Below are 24096 nucleotides of genomic sequence, written 5' to 3' on the forward strand. Positions count from 1 at the left end.
CAGGTTTGTAGTTCCCATTGTTTTTGGTTTCTGTCCCCAGTGGCTAAGGTTGTTTCAGTGGGTTGTGTAGGCTTCCTAGTGGAGGGGACTAGTGCCTGTGTTCTGGTGGATGAGGCTAGATCTTGTCTTTCTGATGGGCATGTCCACATCTGGTGGTGTGTTTTCGGGTGTCTATAGCCTTATTGTGATTTTAGGCAGCCTCTCTGCTAATGGATGGGGCTGTGTTCCTGTCTTGCTAGTTGTTGGGCATAGGGTGTCCAGCACTGTATCTTGCTGGTCGTTGAGTGAAGCTGGGTCTTGGTGTTGCGATGGCGATCTCTCGGAGGTTTTTGCCGTTTGGTATTACATGGACCTAGGAGGTCTCTTTTCGACCAACATCCTGAACTTGACTCTCCCACCTCAAGTGCACAGCACTGACTCCTGGCTGGAACACCAAGAGTCTTTCATCCACACGGCTCAGAATAAAAGGGAGAAAAAATAGAAAGAAAGAAAAAAGAGGATATAATAAAATAAAGTATGATAAAATAAAATAAAGTTATTAAAATAAAAAATAATTATTAAGAAAAAAAATTTTTAAGTAAAAACAAAAAGAAAAATAAAAAACGGACAGACAGAGCCCCAGGACAAATGGTGAAAGCAAAGCTATACAGAGAAAATCTCACACAGAAGCATACACATACACATACACACTCACAAAAAGAGGAAAAGCGGAAAAAATAATATATCTTGCTCCCAAAGTCCACCTCATCAATTTGGGATGATTCGTTGTCTATTCAGGTATTCCACAGATGCGGGGTACATCACGTTGATTGTGGAGATTTAATCCGCTGCTTCTGAGGCTGCTGGGAGAAATTTCTCTTTCTCTTCTTTGTTCACACAGCTCCTGGGGTTCAGCTTTGGATTGGCCCCACCTCTGCGTGTAGGTCGCCTGAGGGCGTCTGTTCTTTGCTGAAACAGGATGGGCTTAAAGGAACAGCTGATTCTGGGGCTCTGGCTCACTCAGGCCAGGGGGAGGGAGGGGTACGGATGCGGGGCGAGCCTGCGGCGGCAGAGGCCAGCGTGACGTTGCACCAGCCTCAGGCGCGCCGTGCGTTCTCCCGGGGAAGTTGTCCCTGGATCCTGGGACCCTGGCAGTGGCGGGCTGCACAGGCTCCCGGGAGGGGAGGTGTGGTGAGTGACCTGTGTTCGCACACAGGCTTCTTGGTGGCTGCAGCAGCAGCCTTAGTGTCTCATGCCTGCTCTGGGGTCCGCGCTTATAGCCGTGGCTTGTGCCCGTCTCTGGAGCTCCTTTAAGCAGCGCTCTTAATCCCCTCTCCTCGTGCACCAGGAAACAAAGATGGAAGAAAAAATCTCTTGCCTCTCTGACAGCTCCAGACTTCTCCCTGACTTCCTCCCGCCTAGTCGTGGTGCACTAACCCCTTCAGGCTGTGTTCACGCCGCCAACCCCAGTCCTCTCCCTGTGATCCGACCGAAGCCCGAGCCTCAGCTCCCAGCCCCCGCCCGCCCCGGCGGGTGAGCAGACAAGCCTCTTGGGCTGGTGAGTGCCGGTCGGCACCAATCCTCTGCGGGAATCTCTCCTCTTTGCCCTCCTCACCCTGTTGCTGAGCTCTCCTCCGCGGCTCCAAAGCTTCCCTCCTCCACCACCCGCAGTCTCCGCCTGTGAAGGGGCTTCTAGTGTGTGGAAACCTTTCCTCCTTCACGGCTCCCTCCCACTGGTGCAGGTCCCATCCCTATTCTTTTGTCTCTGTTTTTTCTTTATTCTTTTGCCCTACCCAGGTATGTGGGGAGTTTCTTGCCTTTTGGGAGGTCTGAGGTCTTCTGCCAGCGTTCAGTGGGTGTTCTATAGGAGCAGTTCCACGTGTAGATGTATTTCTGATGTATCTGTGAGGAGGAAGGTGATCTCCCAGTCTTACTCTTCCGCCATCTTCCTCCCTTCCCTTTATGGAGTCTCTTACATATGGCTTTGAGATTTACTCCAATGTTCTTATTCAGCATTTGGGGTCCTTGCCTTACTCATGGTAAGCATCCTCTGCTTTCATTAGAATTTCCTAATTAAACACTATTATCTGCCTTTACATTTTTATTATGACTTTAGTAAATTAATTAATAACCAATATATTGAAAAGCAAAGCGTTTTCCCTAGAAAATTATTTTTATATTTCCTACAAATATGGTTTTAAATAAAATATCTAAGTTTCTAAATGACTTCTGATTTTCTTTCTTTTCTTCATCTTCAAATATTTCTCATTTATCAGTGAATCACATCTCAGTATAATATCTAGATAAAATGTGTTTTCTCTCTTTTTAAATACTTTTATATTCTCATCTGTTTTTATGGCATGTTACTGCATGTCTCCAGAGGCACACAGCATTTTTATTTTCAAGTAAATTTATATTAGTTACAGTCTCCAGCTGTTTTAGATATAGGATCATTTCCTGTCAGTACTGTTTCCAGGACAATTCTTTTTTTCCCTCACAAAAATGAAAAATGTAATTTAACAAAGACATCCTATAATTGCCTTCATATCTAGCAAGGTATCTAGCAATCTAAATACTTATTTTATTTAAAACATCTGTCTACATAATATCTAGTGATTGTCCAGGGCTAGATCATCCTTGGGAAAAGCAACTGCTGCCATTTTTATTTAATTTATAAGTCACCACCAAAAATGTCTCCTTAATATTGAATCTTCTGCCACTATGTCATATGTGAGATTTTTTAAAAAATGAGAATAGCTTACCTTTCTGGTGTTTACAGTTAGTCTTTTTCAAATTAGGAAAGACCATTCTTTTAAAAATCACTATGGAAACATTCTGCAAGAATAGTAAGCTTTTGTTACATATATCAAGGTATCATAATAAAAATGGTGACATGCTACTCTACTCCTATAACTAGACTTACATTGGAATCACATTTTATTTATTATTTATTTATTTTTAAGATTTTTTTGATGTGGACCATTTTTAAAGTCTTTATTGAATTTGTTACAGTATTGCTTCTGTTTTATGTTTTGCTTTTTCGGCCGCGAGGCATGTGGGATCTTAGCTCCCCAACCAGGGATTGAACCTGCACCCCCTGCTTTGGAAGGTGAAGTCTTAACCACTGGACCGCCACGGAAGTCCCTGGAATCACATTTTAATTGTCAAGCTTTTTTAGACTTATTTGTCTGTAGTGCATTTTCTTTGTATTTATAATGAAAATGTAAAGTCTTTTTTACGGTGAAGTCGGTCTGCTGATTAGAGCGATTAGTCGATATGTTCTTGTTATTTTTCAGAAAATGCACGAGAAAGATGACAGCTTCTATAAAAGCTCCTTGTCTTGGGGGTGATACTGAATATTGCTTGTAGAGGAACCAATTGGAAACTCTATTTATTGTGCAAGATCCTTGGAGCCTAGGATAAAGTGTTTAACTTTTAATAGATTGTATCAATTGAGGCTCAACCGAATGCCAAAACCAACAGACACCCAGGCTCACAATAGTGTGTCTAAATGAGAAAGTTTACCTTTTCCAGGGATGTAATCAAAATATTCCTTTTTGGAACACTAAGAGTATGAAAGGGAAATGATTATGGTTCCCTACTGACATACTGTTATGATTGACAGGAAAAACCAACATGCATGCCACCTGAGACATCTTGTTCAGGAACTTTCTGGAGGGTAGTAAATTGGTGTTGGCACAGACACAAAAAAATAAAATGACTTGATTCAGCACTTTTCAATTCTAAATCCCCAAACACTAAAGAAAGAAGTAAATATTCATCAAATGATCAAAATTTATATTGATTTTTATTCTACATTAGCAGCTCAAAGTCAAGACTCTTGACAGGGTGGATGTCGGTTTGAATGATTCTCTTTGAAATGAGGATACAGGCACTGAGCTGAGTGCTACCGTGCATTCCTGAACCATAGGCCCTGATTATTAGAACCCTAGGAGGCTAAATTTTTAAAAGAACCGTATAAAGGCAGACTTGTTCAGTTCTGTTTTGATAGCTAAATTGTTATTATTAGTATGTAAAGTAATTCTTGTTGTTCCTGCTTCATTCCTTCCTTTCTATCACCATCTAAGGACAACTATTTTATAGAATTTCAAAGGAACTGGAGTGCACATTGTAGTCATAGAGTTAATAGCAGCATTTGCCAACATAATTGTACTTGGGAAGGAACTGCCAGTCCTGCAGGGCAAGAGAAACTAAGATTGTATCTTCACATTATACATCTTTAATTTTTAGTTTCTGCCAGAAAGTACATAAGGATTTGCTGTAGTGGAATTTGGAAGATGGGAATAAGGATACAGCTGAAGAATATAAACACAGACTTGATGCCTGTGTCATCGTGCAGAGATTTGCTAAGGAAACAGTAATGGAGAAACATCGAAATTCTAATCATCCCCTCCAGTCCACACAGTGTAATCACACTCCCTTCCCACCCTAGCTCATGACATAAGATGCTGAATTTTTAATCGCTTTAACTACTTCCATTGCAAAGAGGAGGAGGGTGGTGGTGGATAAGGCTATCCACAAATGCGATTGTGTAATGTATTTGTTCTTTATGTTTGTTAGGTGGAGGCGTTATTGTCGTTGTTTTTAATAAACATCTATCATTAACATGGAGGAAGGAAACATTTTTCTTTACACACAAATGCAGAAGAAATAATGAAAATAGCATTCATGTTAATTTTTCTGCTTTGTTTAAATGCTTACCATTTAACAAATATCATTAAGGACATAGCTTTAAAATTGAATTTCTTAAACATTACAGTGAATGGTTTTAATGGTTTGCAAATAGCACCAAGTCAATAGAAATAAAGATGACCTTTTAAAGATATAATATTTTTTACTTAAATCAGTTATCTTTTGCAGTTGCCCTGACTTAAGTAAACCTTGGGAACCTAAGGCTAGTTTTTCTGGGGCTGCCAATATGGTCAGAGAAGTTTTATATCCTAATGTACAGATTAGTATATACAGTAATCTTTGCTAAGTATAATGTTGAAATAGCTTTGAGATTCTTGTTAAATTTTTAATGTATATTTAACTTTAAATGGGAAAATATTTATATATTTAAATACTTTTATAACTTTCTTATCCATTGATAAAAAGAATATTCTAATGAACTTACTGTTTCTTTGACAACATTTTCAAAGTGTAATATTGGTCATATCCTTGAATAAATATTTTAGCGCCTATTATGTAACATAATTTTCTTTAATTCTAGGTTTAGGTTCCCTAAGGACAGGCACCGTGTCTGACCCAGATTTGTATCTTGTACAATGTCTTACATATAAGAGACTCCCAAAATATGTCTGTCAAATGAAGAAATGAAGACCTTTAATCAGCTTTACTCCAATGTGTCCAAAGAGACACATTGCTCCGTAGTCCTATGACTCCCTGCTCCAACTCTGTAGGAGAAGGAGGCTTTGTTACTCCATTCAATTGTGCACACAGGGCTGAAGAGAGATTCTCATCCTTTATAATGCCAAATATTCTTTGTACTTAGTTAGAATGTGGCTAATCATGGATGTGTGATAAATGTCTTCAGAGAGTTCATTTCTAGACAAAGGAAATGCACTTTGAATTCAGTTCCAAAGATGAGTTATTTCAGGAAACTATGAACCTCCAACAGTGATGGCAAAAGCAAAACCGCACAAAATAACTGGGATCTTGGGGGAAGAAAACACTGTAGAGGTGACAACGCTAAATCCTGGAGTGAGTATGAGGAATTCTGCCAAACAAAAGCATGGAGATTTCCAAGTGTAGATTCTAATCAACCCTGAAAGTCCTTGTCAGAGCCTGTGGGGGTCTAGAGACTGAAGGTGTTTCCAGAAGAATGAAGCAAGTTGGGCAAGTTGCATGAGAAGGATACTATGGGGAGGCGAGAGGGGAGGCATAGTAAATATTTGTCTAAGGAATAAGAGAAAAAGGCATGTGATTAGAGACAGTGCATCAAAGTGTAGAAAAAAAAAACAACTAGTAAAAGTAGGAAGATATTCCCAAATGACAAAATTATTGTCAGAAAAAGTATTGATGGATCCCCATGGTCTTCCTGAGTTGGTGTGGATTCTTCCAAACTGTGACATGGCTAATGTTTCTTCCAAAAGCTCAGATGACTCTTTTTTAATGGGAAATCAGATTTTATTAAACTAAAACAAGTTCTTACCCAGAAGACTTAAAACTTCATTTTGAAATGGATTGTGCAGCTTACTGCATGATGACAATAGCTGAAATTTTCATTCTATAAGTGTGAGACCATCGTGGTTAGTTTCTAATATAATATGTGATGTATAGTATATGTGATCACTCTATTAGCTGAATAAAATATTACCAAATGACTCGAAATAAAGAAGCTTTTCTTTTCTTCTTCCTTTTTATCCTAGATAAAAGTAAACAAGTTGTATATTACAATAATTTTCTGTCAAAGAAAAAAATAGTCTCCTTTCTAAGAGAAAATGAAGCCAACTATTTTAAAAATCAAGCTGAGGCTACAGCCTTCAAACTATCTGTTTTATTTCTTTGTAGACTTTAAACCATTTTAGATTTTCACACTCAGTAAAATCTATTCAGCTAATTTGTATAGAGTGCCTATCACATACTGTGTGCTGTGCTGGGTGCTGGAGATACAGCAATGAATACATAGCTAAAAGTCCCTGTCCTCACGTGGCTTCCAGTCCACTGGGGGAAGATGGACAATACAAAATAAGTTACATATTTTAGCTACACATGGTGAATATGTATAAAGGATGATAATGATTGCTGGGGGTGGGGGTCGGTTGAAGTATTAAGTAGAAGATCAAATAGGACCTGAATAAGAAGATGACATTTTCAGACAAGACCTGAGGGAGGTTAGGGACCGAGCTAGCATGCAAACAAGACTAAATGCCCCTAGAGCATACCCACAAGCCATGCTGGAGCATGTCCGGATAGGTTGAAGACTGAGGACTCAACTGGGGAATTTGGACAACAGCCTAGTTGGAGTGTATTCAAGAGAAAACAGGAGAGGGATTGGACATAGTGAGTATAGGTAATACATGTAAAAGTGACTTTGCTGTAATGGAGAACAGAGAAATGGGGCTTTAGCCAGAGGATAGATTGGTATCAACTGATGTCTAGAGATTATTTTTCCTTTTTTTTTTTTTTTTTTTACCATGGGAGAAACAGCATCTGGGGGTGGGGTGGTAATGTGCTAATGAGAATAATTATAGTAGAGAGGAAAAACTTGATGAAGGGGAGAAGGGTGGTTTGCTGCTGGGGTGATAATCTTTGCGTAGATAAGAGGGGGTCTAGTGCTTAAGTAGAGGGGACTGGTCTTGGATAGAAATACGGACAGTTTCCACAGAAACAGGAGAGAAAGCAGAGGATGTGGACCCAGATGCAAGTTGGTGGGTAGATGTGGTGGGAAGCTATGAAGTACAATATGAATGAGCAGGCAGACCTACAATGGCATGAGTTAAGAAAGAGTAAAATTAATTATTTAACATTCTCAGGATACTTAACCCAACAAAAGATGCTGTGACATGCAGTGATAATGAAATAATTGATATTTCTTAACTAAATCAGTGCTTTTTAGGGCAAGGATAAGGCATATGTCTATATGTGATTATAAAAGTAAGTATGTGTTTAATCCTTAAAGGCTGTTAGAATAACTGAAACTTACCTCCCCACCACCAAATTTTTCATGGGCTAACTATTTTGTCGTTAGACACAATATCAGAGGAAGGTAGATGGTTGAATAATTATTCAGGCCCTGGAGAAGATTGTTGAATTTGGATCACCACATACCAAGCCAAATTTAAATAAAATATTTTAGAACACTGTCTTGTGTTCTGATTAAATTATTAATTTGTAGTCTAAATTTGAAGGAGTATCTGTAGTGATTTAAGCTATAGGTGCATACAAAATAAAAGGGGAAAACATACTAACAATGATAAGCGGCAAAGCAATTGTATTAAACCTCAGATGAGAAGGCAGTGTTTCTAACTTTATTATGTGTATTAGTCTGCTAGGGTGGCAATAACAAACTACCACAGACTAGGTGGCTTAAACAACAGATTTATTTATTTATTTCTTACAGTTCTGGAGGCTGGAAGTCCCAGATCAACATGTTGGCAGGTTTGGCAGGTTGGATTTCTGGTGAGGCCTCTCTCCTTGCTTGCAGATGACTGGCTACCTTCTCACTGTGTCCTCACATGGCCTTTTCTCTGTGGGACTGCTCTGCATCTTCTTATAAGGACACCAGTCCTGTTGGATTAGGGCCACACACTTGTGAACTATTTAACCTTAATTACCTCCTTAAAGACCCTGTCTCCAAATACAGTCACATTGGGGTTTAAGGCTTCAACATATAAACTGAAAAGTGATGACATTATGTGTCCTGAGTCCATAACATTATGTTAGACGTTTATTAGAGAGATATGAGTTAATAGAATCTCTTAGGCATTCCCCCTGTTTGGGATGCTGGGCTTCTGGCCTCTTGGAAGCTGTTGATTCCCTTCTCAATTCAATGTTCTCAAAGTACACCAGGAGGTAGGAACTTTATGAGCATATTTGGACTAATCCATCAGACAGCTATGTTCCCATGACAGAAAAAGGGAGATGGAGGAAGATAATGCCATCACAGAAACAACGTCATCTTTTGTTGGCAGATCATTGGATAGGGTTCCGATTCCCTAACCTGACATCCTCCATAGCCTATCCCCTTCTACTTTAGCCTCTTCGTCCAAATGCCCCCAAAACTCCAGCCACCATTCTCTGAACATGCCACATCCTTTCATAACTCTGGGCCTCTGAACAAATGAGGTACTCTGCCTGTAAAGATATTCATCTGATTCTTTACCTGACAAAGTCATAGCCATACTCCCAGATCTGGTTCAAATGCCACCTCTATCAAGCCTTTACTGCTTACTCCTCACCTTCAGGCAATTAGTTGTTTTATTTCCCATCTTCCCCCACAATCATTTCACTTGGCACACTTGTAGGTATCTGTTGGCATGGCTCTTTCCTCCACTACACTGCAGTCCCTTGAGAAAAGGGGCTATGCTTTGTTCTTCTTTGTACCCACTGTCCCTGGTGCAGTTCCTGACACATGATAAAGACTCAGTGAATAAATGAGTAATAAATTATTTACTGAGCCCCTATCATGTTCCAGATACTGCCAAGGTGCTGGGAATACAAAATGGCTGAGGAGACAGACAGACAGTGTCCTTGTATGGAGCTGAGAGTCTGGAGACAGAGACAGAAAAAGTGTAAGCCAGCAAATATAAGAATTTTAAGTTGTGATATGTGCTGTGAAGGAAATTAACACTTCTGAAATGAAGAAAGATAGAGTGGATCTACTTTTGATAGGGTGGTCAGGGAAGGCCTCTCTGAGAAGTAACATGTCAGCTGATAGCTAAAGGATGAGAAGATGTTAGCAAGAGAATGTTCCAGAGAAAGGGAACAGTATGTGCAAAGGTCCTGAGACAGGAAAGAGCTGTTTAAACAACTGGGAGAAGGCAAGCATGACGGTGCGTAGTGATCAAGAGGGAGACAAGTAGGAAATGAGGTCTGAGACAGGCAGGAACCAAATCTAATGAGCCATGGAAGAAGTTTGTGTTTTAGATCTGAATGCAGTATGAAACCAACTCATGTTTTATAGAGACCACTCTGGTACTGTAAGGGAAGAGATTAGAGGGGCACGAATGGGTGAGGGGAGATACATATTAGAAGATAATTGCTGTACTACAGGGGAGAGATGATGAAGGCTTGGACCAGTCTGGCAGCAATGCAGACTGTGAAGACAGACTGGAGAGACATTTTGAAAGAGGAATCAACAGAATTTAGGGAGTAACTGGCTGTGGAAAATGAAGAAGAGGAGTCATGGAAGACTCTCAAGTTTCAGACCTAAGCAACAGATGGTGCCATTTATTTAACGGGAAAGTCCTAAGAACAAAGTTTCGGGGCACACAATAAAGATGAGAATGGAGAGTGTTTTAAACAGTTATGCCTAAAGTAAATTCAATTAGCAATGTCAGGTGATTGATTGGGTAGGTAAGTATGGCACTCAGAGGAGAGAATAGGAGGCCATTACTACATAGATGGCATTGAAAGCCATGGAAGAGAGTATAAATAAGGAAAAGAGATCCAGAATTAAGCCCTGAAATAACAACAGCCAGTGATCCCAGATGTGATTCAAAAAGATCAATGAAGTATCTATAAAATAGATTTGGGGATGGTGGAGAAAGAGGGAGGGAGAGTGTTTGAGAATGCATCACATTAGGTCAACTAAGGTGTAATGCAGGTCTAGATTAGAATAAGTGAGAACTGATTCTTTTTCTCTTCTCATCATACACCATCTCCCATGGCATTCTCATTTCCTCTCCTAATGTCAACCATTGCCTCTGGGTTTATATTTCAGTCTTAATATTTCCACTTGCTTGCTGAACATCTCATTTGGGGAATCACACCAGTACCTCAAACCAAAAGACTCAATTCCAGCTCATTTGTTCCATTCACCTGTACTGCTGTTTTTATATTCCTACTCCCATTGACGGCACCTACCAGGAAGTGAGAGGGGGATCTGTCACTGAGTCTGTTCCCTCTTGTTCCTTTTTATTTTCCTTAATAAGTTGCTAAATCCCATTGATTACAATCAATCCCATTGATTGATTAGTAGGATCAGTAATATTATTTAATGTCTTAGTTTCCATTTGTAAAATGTAGTCACTTTTTAAAGTATCCACAATTGTCATAGATGCTAAGAAATGAAATTCTTTTAATCAAAGATTCAGTGTTACTATTTTTTTAAGAACTATAGTTTCTTCACATCTTTTTCTTAAAAATTTACCTTTGGACTAAGATACAGTATGAGAAAAAGTTAAGACAGTTTACAGAGAGATTTAGACTGGCAAAGTCATTCAACCTTAGCAGAAGAAGCAACTTTGGTTCTATTTTTATCATCACGTTTAGGAATGAATCACTGAAAGCAGAGATAGAAATAGAGATGGATAGAAAAAGCCTGGGCCATCTAATTCATCTCCTTGTTAGTACAGGGAAGTTTCCTATGTCAAATGCCTTTGAGATATTGTGCAATAAAAGTCTTAGATTAACAACATTTCAATCACTTTTGTAAGGTGACTAATTATTTTTCAAGTTGCTCTCAGCATTGTTCTCTGAACTCCTTTCCATGTATCCCTGTCATGAGAGGTGTTTCCCTCTGTGCACAGAAATGGCCTAGGATCTCAAAGGGATGAACTTCAATTATTCTTCTATAGTAGTGATGAGTCTATATTAAGTTAGCTTCCCTCTTGATGATGCTTTTTGTGACCAGTGGCACACATTTGTGAAATCTTTATCCAGAACGAGCAGTAGTCTAATTTGCTACCTTAGGGTGGTTAAAAATTAATGGGAACCTGTAGGGATCAGACATGCCCCTTGGCATCTAATGGTGCAGATTCAATATTTTAATGGGGTTACCAATAGAATACTTTGTGTGGGATGTCCTCCTCAGTATCCCTATAGCATTGAGGAGGGGAGGGGTGGGGGGGTAGCATTTGGAAAGATTGTTTTTAAGTTCTTTTTTAAAATTATTATTACTGTTATTTTACTGAAGTAGAGTTCATTTACTATGTTGTGGCAATCTCTGCTGTACAGCAAAGTGACTCAGTTATGCACACACAGACATTCTTTTTTTATATGCTTTTCCATTATGGTTCAGGATATTGAATATAGTTCCCTGTGCTATACAGTAGGTCCTTGTTGTTTATCGATTCTAAATGCAATAGTTTGCATCTACTAACTCCAAACTCCCAGTCCATCCCTCTCCCTCCCCCGCCCCCCCTTGGCAACCACAAGTCTGTTCTCTATGTCTATGAGTCTGTTTCCGTTTTGTAGATAGGTTCATTGTGCCATATTTTAGTGATTTCATATGGTATTTCTCTTTCTCTTTCTGACTTACTTCACTTAGTATGATAATCTCTAGTTGATTAAGTTCTTTGACTATTGTTCAGTATCTCTCAGTTATCTCATATTTAGTTACTTAAGAATATTGTATGCTCTTTTGAAAGATATATTCTGTTGTTTTTTTCGAATCATGGACTCCCTCTATTCAGTTTCATGTACCTCCCCCCAGCTGTTAAAAAATATTCTTAGGTCTGTAGGTATCATTTCTCCAAATTCTATGATATCTGCAAACCTCTGAGTTGGCACTCTTCTGTGTTGCCATTAATATGCTCCATACCTCCTCTTTCACTATCTATTAATAAATATGCCGAATAACATTAAATCTAGTATTTCCTTTGTGCTTTTCCATCAGCCATACCCCTCTTCCCATACTGAATGTACTCCATGTAACATTATCCTTTGTTTATACTGTTTGACGTAATTCTTAATCCAGTTGAGTCTATTCTTATTCAAGCCAATTAGTTTGGCCAAGAAGAGTTTACATGAACCAATACATAGATTGCAGTTCTTAATTGATTTCTGAAACTTCAGTTATATGAGTATAGTAATTTTAGCATTTTTAAAGTTCTTCCTCAGTATCTAGAACATTCATAATTAGCTGCTTGTGGAAAGCTACAAAATACGAACTCTAGAGTGGTTTGAGATCTTACATTTCATAAGCTACCCATTTCCTTAACAGAGTCCTGATTTGCCCTTTTAAGCAGCTGCTACTTTGCAACACTCTCTCTTTTTCTCCATGGTTGAGTCTGTAAAACCAGAGACCAGGCAAAAGGCCTTGGTTGGCACTGGACACAAAGAGCAGGAGGTCATGTCTGACTTTGCTTTTCCTACATGTTACGGAATTCTGGCAACTACCCAACAGCTGACCCAGACCTGTTTTTTTGTAGGAGAATATATAATTAAATTATAAAGAAATAGAAGTGTTAAGGCTATTGAGAAATGTTAACGGATGTGTTGGATTTAGTGAAGCACGCCAAAAGAAAATAAGAGCTCCTTTGGTCCACAGTCCACATAACTCATCATTGCCCTTTCCCCTTCACCATAGGCAAGCATGCCACCGAGAAGACTTCATTCCCCGTCTCATCTGGTGTTCTAGGGAACTCTAAAGCCACAGGGATCACAACAGCTGCAATAAATAAAGCATCTATTCAATACATTTCCATGCCAAATATTATTCAGCATTCTTTTGGCCTTGGTTTGATAGAAAACAGCATGGTGAACTTACTACCTCTCCCTGTACTACAGTGAGCCCCAAGTATCTATGAAAGATTTAACAATTCAAGCCTGCATGTAAGCAAAATCACTGTTCTCTCTATTTTAACATTATTAAGACAAAATACAGAGAACCAAAAAAAATGTAATACAGGAAGTCCGTTGCCACTATTGGAAAAGTATTGAATTAATACTAGGCTTTTTTATTCTCCTCGGGGAAGATAATGAGAAGCATTCAGAGTATGTGTCCATGCAAATGTATGGGTCGGAGGGGGAATCTTTAAAAAAATAAATGTTACATATGTGGCAATATGAGGAAGAATATTATTAAGGAATTTCACAGAATTTTTATGTAAAGTCTCATCATACAGTATTATGATCTCAGGGATATTTTGTGATATTTATTGAGTCTTCTGAGAATTCATTTATTCAGGTCATATTTTAAGGAGGAACTTATAAGATTCAGATCTAAAATATAATTCTATAATATGCCCAGCTGATCCCATTAAATCCAACCTGAAAAGGAGCAATATAATGATGTGAACAATCCCCATTCTTTGAGTTGTTACACCTCACTTGAAATGCATTCCTTCTGGATTAAAACAGCAATTCCTCTTTTTTTTCTCTCTCCAGGCTGAGGTTCAACTATGCTACCTGGAAGCACAAAGAGATGCTGTTGAGCAGATGTCCCTCAAGCTGTACAGCGAGCAGTACACCAGCAGCAGCAAGAGGAAAGAAGAGTTTGCTGACATGTCAAAAGTTCATTCAGTAGGAGGCAATGGGTAGGGAACTATTCTTTTTGTTGTTTTATTCTCACTAATCTCTACTTTTTCAATGATGTTCCACTGGTAGGTGTTAGGCAGGCATTTTGTCCCTAGCTAACAGGAGAAGTGCAATAGACGAGGCATTTATGTTCTTTTCCATTCATTTCAGAATTGAAGACTGTGGATTTTATCAGTGTGTCATCTCACCCAGAACTTCCTAACTTTGTTATTATTGTTTTCAAAACAGCCTTGTGACTTTATGAGTGTTTCTGTCACTACACTGTGCCTGTAATTTTTTTCAGTGTATCTCCCCCTCTTTAAACTTCACCGTTTATTTTAAAGTCTATAGAAGCAACTTTTAAATACCAGAACCTCACTGGAAACTTGGTAGAACATAATTTTTCTGAAAAATATAGATATTTAATCATTGTTTAGGGACTATGAGAACCGGTTTGTCACATAAAGTCAACTGGAATGATGGACTAGCGCTTGTTGTCTATGGTATGTGAAAAGACCCAGCAACTTTAATGACCCACCAACAATTTCATTCAGCCTGAGTCTAATGGACTAATGGCTGTCTTTATATTGTACTAACTACCTATGCTATTGAATAGTTAAGTCATGCATTCAAATATTTCCAAATTACTTTAAGGTTATGCGAACATTGTGTGTGTGTGTATATAAATATGTATGTATATATAATACATGTATAGAATTTTTTAAAAACGTATATTTAAAAAATTTTTTTCTGGCTCAATTTGAATATTTAGTAGGTGATTATTAAAGAGTAAAAGAGTGTAATGAAATTTAATTATTTCATAGTTTTAATGACTTGATAATAATTATACTCATAAAAATGGAAACAGTAACCTATTTCGCTTTTATGCTTGAGCCAGACAACACGGTAGAGAAACTGTTCCCCCAAGTTCTATTAGATGTTAATAGCACAGTATAAATCTATGGGGTGTAACTCTAGCCAAAATATTCCTTGAAAAGGCAGGAGGAAAGAAGTAAGTGCTTATGTTTCTGACGTGACTTAAAATCCAAATTCAAATTTGGGGGATAAATTAAGAACACAGTTTACAAATTCTGTCTTGTGATATAACCCAAGGTCTAAGAATGCAAGAAAAGAATCAGAGTCACAATTCTTTTTTAGGAAATGGGAAAGGACTTTTCAAATTTTAAAATTTACCTATCTATATAATTTGTTGCTTTATTAAGATATTTTTTATACATAGCCATGTTATGCATATATTTGATTCGTCTTATACGATTCAGAAGACACTTATTCACAAGAGGACAAGCATAGCAGCAAATAAGAAAGAAAAGGTTAAATCTTGGAGCATGAACAATAAGCTGTTTTGAGGCCTTAACGTGCTTTAATTTTTCTAAATGCCTAAATAGTCTCTGGTGTACCCACAGCCACAAACTTTAGGTCACATTTTCATGTTTTCTAAAAGCGCTGGGGGTTGAGCGGGCACCATGTGCTTCTGACCTTGGATTCCCAGGGCCCAACCTGAGTACTTACTCTGGGCTCCACAAATCATAAATCTGCCCTGGGAATTGCTTAGTTAACAACAAGCATTGTTCTGTAAAGTGGGAGTATGTGAACTTGCCTGATATCCTTTGTTTATGCTCCTTAGGGTGCTGAAGGCTGTGCATTGTGCAGAAATTTAACAGTATGCTAAAGAAAAGGCAGCTATTTAATACTAAGGACAAAAAGCATATACTCCTTTCTATTTTCTGTTTACATACAGAAAACCATTGTTTGAGAAATGTATGTGGGTGAGGTTATCTGGAGTGTCCTGCCCCTAAGACTCTTTGCTCCCACAGTTGAATCCTTAATTCTGAAGCCTTAAGAACACAGCCTTGTAAAATTATCTGCTCCAATGATACATAAACTTCATTAACCGTTCATTTTGTTACATAGAATGAGCATTGTTTCTGATAAGCAATCGTGGGAATAGCGTGGGCTTTCTAGGGTCTTCATTCCATATGCAGCTAGATATCCAATCTACTAAAGAGAACATTAAGTTGGTGATACAATTTGTATATTTTCATTTCCTCCCCGTGCCTACATGCATGTGAAGAAGAGTATGTAGTTGAAAAATGTATAAGATTACTCCAGGGAAGACTTAGCTGCTAGACTGAATGGAGATCTTAAATTTCTAAGAATTTTGCGTAACCAAAGTATTGTTTAGAAATGAGTCTATAACCTTTCTGGCTTGACGAAAAGGTGTACATCAAGGTGATTTAACACAGCTTATATACAACTATGAAATGTGTTTTTAGCAGTCATGAATATGTGCGGTGGGAAGATTTTCTCAAAAGTATGTGAACCTATGTGAGCTGTAGTAACAGAGTGTGCCCCTCTGTGGGAGACTCTGGGCACCGGCTCCTGCATCACAAAGTGGGAAACCGTGGCTTCCTGTAGGGACATACAATGCGTGAATCACTGGTGATTCTAAGTAGGAGCAGGTTGGTACTTTTGATTCCGGCTGATTTAAATGAAAGCTTATAGATTGTTTTGTTTCTTTCATCCAGTAAATATCCACTGAAGGCCTACTAAGTGCATGGCATGATGTTCTGAGCAGAGTTTGTCAAGAACACTTATAATTTGTGTACTTTGGAAAGTATAACCATCTCTTTTTGTAACACCTCTTTCTGTCAAGGAGTTATCTGATTTCATTTTTTTAAATGAATTTCAAAATCTTGTTTAATTCATTAAGTAGCATCCATGTCAAGACTTAGTGTAGATTAAAAACCATGTCTTTTGTTCAGCTTATAAATGATAGAACTGGGAGGCAGAAAGGCTGGGTGACTGTTTTGTCCAGGACCTCAACTCAGAGTCCTGGGTCACGATGCAGTGGACAACCCATAAAGTCACACTTTGCCCTCTCTCTGAGAATTTCATTCAGACCCTTGATAAACATTTTTCCCCCTAAAACACATGTTATGCATATTCCATACTGTATAAAATTTAAATTATGGTATCTTCCTACTATGGAAAAATGGAAGAGTCTTAAGGCAATTTCATTAAAGCCACAAGGAAGTTTGGGCAAAAACATTGCAAAGCAGGCAGTAAGTGAAAACAAAATTGACTTCATTCATTAATTTGATGAATATTATTAAATACCTCCTATATGAAGTACCGAGATGAAATGGTCCCTGCCCTTGAGGGACTCACAGTTTGGTAGGAGGAGCCAGATCTGTAAACAACATGTAGTAAAGGATCACAAGTGCTGAGTTAGAAATCTGCTTGGAGTCAGGATCAGGGCTCAAGGAAGGTGAAGCTCAATGCTGACTGCGGTAGGGGGAGTTGGAGCAGGTCAGGAAAGACAGCAGAAAGAGAGGACTCTGGAGATGATTTTCGAAAGAAGCCTAGGTCAGGGGAAGAGTTTTCCAATTTAATCTGAACAAACATTGAGCACTTACAAAGATAGACCGTAGTCCCTACCTTCATGAAACATTCTAGCAAGAGACTGCAGCATTAAGCCAGTATTTGCCTGTGCAATGAGGAAGAAGGGGAAGCAGAGGGTGCCAGGGAAGCTCAGAGCAAACAATGTGGACTCCATGATGCAGGGTTGTGCCTGTCATGTTCACCACACTCAGCCCTGCACCCTGGAATGTGCTAGGTGCTCGGTGAATGCCTTAATGCATAAATGAATAACTAAAACGGATCTGGGGGTCTGAGAGAGGGAGCAAAGGTCTGGAATCATTAGACTACCTGCTGTTCCATATGACTGGAGAGGAGGGTAGAAAGTTGGAGGAGGGTGGTGAAAAATAAGGCTTAGGAAGAAACTGAAGTCCAGATCCTAGAGTTAATCACTGAGTTCATGGTTCTTAACCAGGATAGTGCATCAGGATTACCTATGCAGCCCTTTTTTTTTTTTTTTTTTTTTTTGCGGTACGCGGGCCTCTCACTGTTGTGGCCTCTCCCGTTGCGGAGCACAGGCTCCGGACGCGCAGGCTCAGCGGCCACGGCTCACGGGCCCAGCCGCTCCGCGGCACGCGGGATCCTCCCAGACCGGGGCACAAACCCGTGTCCCCTGCATCGGCAGGCGGACTCCCAACCACTGCGCCACCAGGGAAGCCCCCACTATGCAGCTTTTAAGCCAAAAAATGCCTGCCCGTCTCACCTCCCTAAAAATTCTGACTCAGTAGTCAGGAGTGGCGCAAGATGTATTTGATGCCCACTTCCAGTTGAGAACCATTGCTCTAGTGGTTTTCAAAGTGTGGTCTCTGGACCAACGGCATTAGTGTCTCCTGGGAATTTGTTAGACATGCAAATTCTGGGTCCCACTCCGCATGTACTAAATTGGAAAGTCTGGGGGCGGAGACCACTAATGGAAAAAGTGGAGACTGGATTGGAGGCTAAAGCCAGAAAGAGTCGATAAACCTTGGATGAGGGGAATGAGGGAGAAAAAAGAGCCACTCTGATGCTCCACTTGCTGGCTCATGGGGGAGAAGGAAACTAGGAGGATTTGGATTCAAATGATTTTCATGTCATTCAACACTTAATAACTCTTGAGCAACTAGGAAGTGCAGACTCTACTAGGCACTGGGGATGTAGAGACAGTGGGACCCAAGTGTGGCAGGGGCATGTCAGTCAGGAACACCTGCTAGGAGGAGTGTCATGGAGGATGGCCCGGGTCAGAAGTGACAGCCAGAGTGTCTCCCACAAAGGAGACAGTGTGTACACACAGCTGGAACCAGCCAAGGATCCCAGCAAGACTAGACTGGCAATTTTCAAACAGTATTCTGTCAGCAGTCGGGAGAATAGGTTGCCATGGGCAATACTAGACAGCGATCGGTTAAGAGGCTATTCCAGTTATCCACGTGAGAAATAGTTAGGGCCTGAGCTAATAAGACAGCAGGAACGGAAACTGAAAGAAGGAAGTTGAAGACAGGCCCTGGTCACTGAGTGGATGGGGGGTATTTAAGACAGCTCCTCCCCTGCAGGGAAGGAGTAGGGGGGCGGGGAGAAGCTGAGTGTTGTGGGACATAGTTCTTTTTATGATCTGCGTAACATCTAAGTAGAAATGCCCAGGAAGCAGGTCTGGAGCTCAGGAATGTCTTGGGCTCCTCAACCATCAACAAGGACAGTATGGTAACTATGAGGTGGTAGAGGCTGAGAGAGCTAGGAGCTTACCTTGTGGTAGTCTGTGCCATAAAATCTACCCCAGGTAGACATAACAGTGTCTCTAAGAATGCTCGTTTTAAAAGGTATGGCTGGGGCTTCCCTGGTTGTGCAGTGGTTGAGAATCCGCCTGCCGATGCGGGGGACACGGGTTCGTGCCCCGGTCCGGGAAGATCCCACATGCCGCGGAGCAGCTGGGCCCGTGAGCCATGGCCGCTGAGCCTGCGCGTCCGGAGCCTGTGCTCCGCAACGGGAGAGGCCACAACAGTGAGAGGCCCGCGTACCAAAAAAAAAAAAAAAAAGGTATGGCTAATAGGAACGTTTTTCTTTCAGTTAGACTCTTTCAGGCTCTATTATAGAAGTCTTCTAAAATAAAAACTACACCATTGAAAATTCCATGTGATATCTTAATTAGCAGGAATTGAGGACTACAGTTGGCTATTATTTTCTGTCTTAAAGCTGCAGGCAACATGTCCTGATCCTAGATATTAGAATGCATTAGGTCTGCTCTGATTGCTTCCAAATGCACAATAAAATTTATTTTTAGGGATGGTCATACATTTACTCTAGTCTAATTTCTTAAAGGAGGAGAGAGAGCATACATGATTAAAAATTAAAGATTGGAATTCAAGTTGGCACTCTGCTACTTTTTAGCTGTGTGACCTTGATTGGGACACGTAACCTCCTCAGTATGCATTATCTCAGTCTGTAAAATAATAACATTTTATTATTCCTATTATTATTTTATTATTCCTATTATTAAGTAGACTGATTATTATCCCAGTCTACTTCGCATGTTTTTTGCAGCATAGAACTACAATAATCAATAAGAAAATGTCTAAAATACCTGGAATGTAATAGACATATGAAAAATTAGTTAATGAAATATGCATCAGAGCAACTACTATATTGCAGGGAGTTGTATGAGGTGCTAGGAATGGAAAAAATACATGTGACTTAATCTCTGCTGTCTAGTGAGGGAGAAAGACAGAGACACTCAGATACAACCTTATGAAATGGTGGTCAAAATTCCAGATAGACGGTATTATGGGGATACTTAGGAGGCTTGCCTAATCCAGCCTGGCTAGAAGGGGTCAGGGAGGTTTATGGGAGGGGGGAACATCTGAGCTGTCTTAAAATATGCATAGATACTAGCCATTAGGAAAGGGTTGGGTAGAATGAGGGTGAGGATTTCAGGTGTGTATGTAGGGGTGTGTGTGTGTGTGTGTGTGTGTGTGCACACGCGCGCATGTGTGAGCGTGCACGCACACACATGTTAAGGGTTACCATAAATAATAATTTGAAGCAGAAGGGCATGGAGATGTTTCCTGGCTCTGCTTCCTGGGATCAGGAGGGAATCCCAAGGGAGCTCTTAGAGACTTCTGTTCTTATGGTAAAGTTCTAGAAGATACCTCAGCCTCAGTCATATGCCAAGCTTCCTCTGGTTGTAGGGGAATTTGGGCAATGTCTACAGATGGATATGTAGTTAAGGTTTATGCTCTGTGTGTAAGAATACAGGAGTATTCACCTTGTAAGGTTTTAGCGTAAATTTTACTTCCAAATACAAACAGTATATATAGGTTATTTCCAAGCACAAGAGGCTGAACTCAGTGAACTTTAATTAGACAAAAGGCTAAACGTTCAGCAGGAAAGATGAGTCCATTTTCCTTTATGAAGAGAAGTATCCCTGGATCAGTGTGAAAACATACACAGATATATATATATATATATACACACCATATATAAAAAACACTCCCAAAGTGGAATGATATTGACAGATGAAAACAAATATATCACTATTTAAAACATTGCTTGATTAAAGATCAAATTTGACTCTAAATTAATTAAGCAATAAGATACACTGAATGACTGTAACTACCTGAGAAGCAATATAATCACCCCTGGATTTCACTGCAGCAAGGTGATCTTTCTAGTTTTCTGTTGAGCAAAAGGCCAAAAATATCTCTGTGCAGTGGGATGAACATTCATGCTCACTCATATTCTCTCTCTCTTTTCTCTCTCTCTTTTCTCTCTTTCTCTCTCTCTCTCTCTCACACACACACACACATACAAAGACACACACACACAAAATGACAATTTGGAATTTCTCCTCAATGGGGGTTTTTGGAACATTGCTACATAAAATGTTTTCTTTTTGGTACACGCCAGCCATAAAATGAAGTACTATCTCTTACATGTGCCAATGTTGAGAACACTTTTGCAGATATATCACTAGACAGCCCAAAGAGACCTTATTTCCACCCTGCATTTCTATTTTCTTCCCCTGTCTTAAACTAATGAACAGCTGCTCAGTGTTCAGTTCCGGTTCTTTTTGCACCTTCTCTTGTGCTGTGGTGCTATTGAACAGTAAGATCTCAACACAGCCTGTAGTCAAAGGAGCCAAAAGTGCCTGACTACCCTCTGAAAAACTGATATTCTAGGCACTATGTGATTATTAAAATAGGTCTTTCTGGGCTGAAAAAAAAAATCTCACCAGTATAAATGTATTCATTTGGGATCATGGTATTATATCCTTCTAATGTGTAAATACATTAAACTAATTTTAGACCTAGACAGTCTTCCACTTCAGTAATCTAATGCCATCCATGCCAGGAGCCAACAAAGGGTAAACCAGAGAGGTAGTGGCATAATTTCTGGGGAAGTATTATTTCAAAGTTAATAAAGTTAATGGTAAAGTCAACAATTATATATATATATATCCTTTCCATCTTAATAATGTTCAAACAATTTCTGTACTGCTTTGGAGAGTTTATGGGGTCTGTTGAAGAAGGAGAGAGGTGTGAGGAAACCTAAGACAAATCTAATCTACCTCATTTTAATGTGAAGAGATTAATTCTTTTCTTTAAAATTTATTCCTTTATGCATTCCCCCATGTCTTTCACAAAGGATTTAAGTCAACTTACAAAAATATTTACAATAAAATAGAATAAATATTTGACTGAAGTAAGTTAAGCAAAAGTAAAATATGTGTAAGAAAACAAACAAATGCATATTCTATGCATGTCCTCAAGAAGGGCAATGATTTGGCTCTAAGCTTTCCACATCCAAAGAAAAGAGTGAAATCTCATCCATCAGAAAATTCATAGTGTCCTAAGATTAAAAATAATATATAAAGCTGGGGAAACACAGCTGCTTATGCCATTGAGTCCTGAGAGGAATTTCTCCTGTAGTTCTTCAAGGAGAAGATAGGCATCTGTGATACCACATCCCTATAAGAGAAAACAAATTCCCAAGGCAGTTTTTTGATGTAGGCTGCAGAAGTGATGGCAAAGCACAATTCACTAAGAGCTGTTCTACAAGTAACCAGAACCTTGTAGTCTGAGCATAGCACTCTGTGGCCAGGGTCAGCCTTGATGGAGGAGACAGACAAAGTCATTTTGGGAGAGGTCTCCATATTAAGTCTGCCACCAGGTTTTTGTTAGGGATTGTGTGGCCGAGAGTTATTTCTACGTTATTTACCTCCTACCCTAACCCTTAGGGTAAATATTCTCTGTTGCTTGTTAAATTTTTGAAAAACAGGGAGGCCTAGGGTGGAGTAGACCTTTTACCAAAGGCTGAGCTGCCCAATGCTCACCAGTGTGCCAGTAGCAAGTCTGGATCCAGCCCCCTCTAACACATAGACAATGACATAGGAAGGTTTATATCTTTTTTGTTTTTTTTTTTAAACAACATCATCTCTTGCTTTGTCTTTGGAACTATGGGTTCTCCCATTTGTGTTAAATCACTACTGATTCTAAATTCTTCAGAATGTTTTCAAGCTTTTTGGCTAGAACTTAGTCCAGTGTATTTGAAAATTTAGAGAAAGATTTGACTTCCTGATAGCCTAACAGAATCCTCTAAATACGTCTAGAAATTTACATTAATATTTCTAATTTTATGGCTAATCCTGGAGGTTAGAATTTTTTTGCTTTATAGCTTTTATTTTAATAGCAAGTGTTTATGGACAGACTGTCCATGAGACCATGAGAAAGTGGGGCCAGTCATTAACAAATCTGTAGGGTTGATCTTATTTTTCTTAGACATTTTCATATGTACATGGGTATATATGAGAATTGAGAAAATTACTGCTGGAAAGAGCTCCATATTCCTTTTTATTTATTAATGGCAAAGGGAGGCTGCTTTTCTCATGAGGAAGTGGCTCATGAATTTTCATTCAAAATAGTAAATTAGTGTCCACACTTTAATATGTTTAGAGTGGAAAGGGATTCTACATGCAACTGTGCATATCAGATTTCATGTCTGGAAAGCTAAATTTTATTCTTTAATAATATTATGATTGGGCTAGGTGCCACTCTTGTATCTCCCTTCTGTGCTTACGTGACACATGGAATAGAGGATGATGGGAAATTCTAATCTATTATTAGTATTTTACTTCAGTAATATTCTTAAACTCTCTTTTTAACAATATTTTGTTACCATTACCTTTACTGTCATTTTTGAAAACCAGAGGCAAACTTCCTTGAGCAAATAAAGTGAACACTGAACACTTAGTGAATATTTGGGGAAAGAATCAATATGCTAAAGAAGCTAGGAAAATTGGATCATTTAACAGAAGTTCCAACATAGGCAAGCTAGTATCTCAGGAACCTATCTTGTGTTTTTGGATGTGTGGGTGTGAAATGAACCGTTAAGTTTAGAAAAGATGGATTCTTTTTTTCTTTTTTTTTTTTGCGGTACGCGGGCCTCTCACCGTTGTGGCCTCTCCCATTGCAGAGCGCAGGCTCAGCCGCTCCGCGGCATGTGGGATCTTCCCGGACCGGGGCACGAACCTGTGTCCCCTGTATCGGCAGGCAGACTCCCAACCACTGCGCCACCAGGGCAGCCCCCAAAAGATGGATTCTTAAATGCTCCAAAATATGTATTACTCAGCCTTAGGTAGAAAAACTTCCAGGGCTTTTTAGTATTATTTTTTCTTCAACTAATAGTTGCTCTATTTTGATGATTTCTTCATTTGGTGTCTGGTTTAATCAAAATTCCTTAGTGGACCAAGCTGGAACCTCATATATTCACACACACCTCCCATTGATT

General features: G+C 39.4%; 1 protein-coding gene across 3 annotated transcripts in view; it reads left to right on the top strand.

Annotated features, from left to right (window-relative positions):
* Positions 1-24096, top strand: part of AKAP6 (A-kinase anchoring protein 6) — a 529420-nt gene that overhangs the window by 350872 nt on the left and 154452 nt on the right. For all 3 annotated transcript variants that reach the window (XR_003681883.2, XM_028495685.2, XM_028495686.2), the window contains exon 8: positions 13777-13925. Coding sequence is in view for 2 of the 3 variants with exons in the window: in XM_028495685.2 (XP_028351486.1) it covers positions 13777-13925 (149 nt within the window). In the remaining variant the exon portion in view is untranslated. The remainder of the gene's footprint in view (positions 1-13776; positions 13926-24096) is intronic.

This window comes from Physeter macrocephalus, chromosome 11 (assembly GCF_002837175.3).
Source record: "Physeter macrocephalus isolate SW-GA chromosome 11, ASM283717v5, whole genome shotgun sequence".
Classification (NCBI taxonomy): Eukaryota; Metazoa; Chordata; class Mammalia; order Artiodactyla; family Physeteridae; genus Physeter; species Physeter macrocephalus.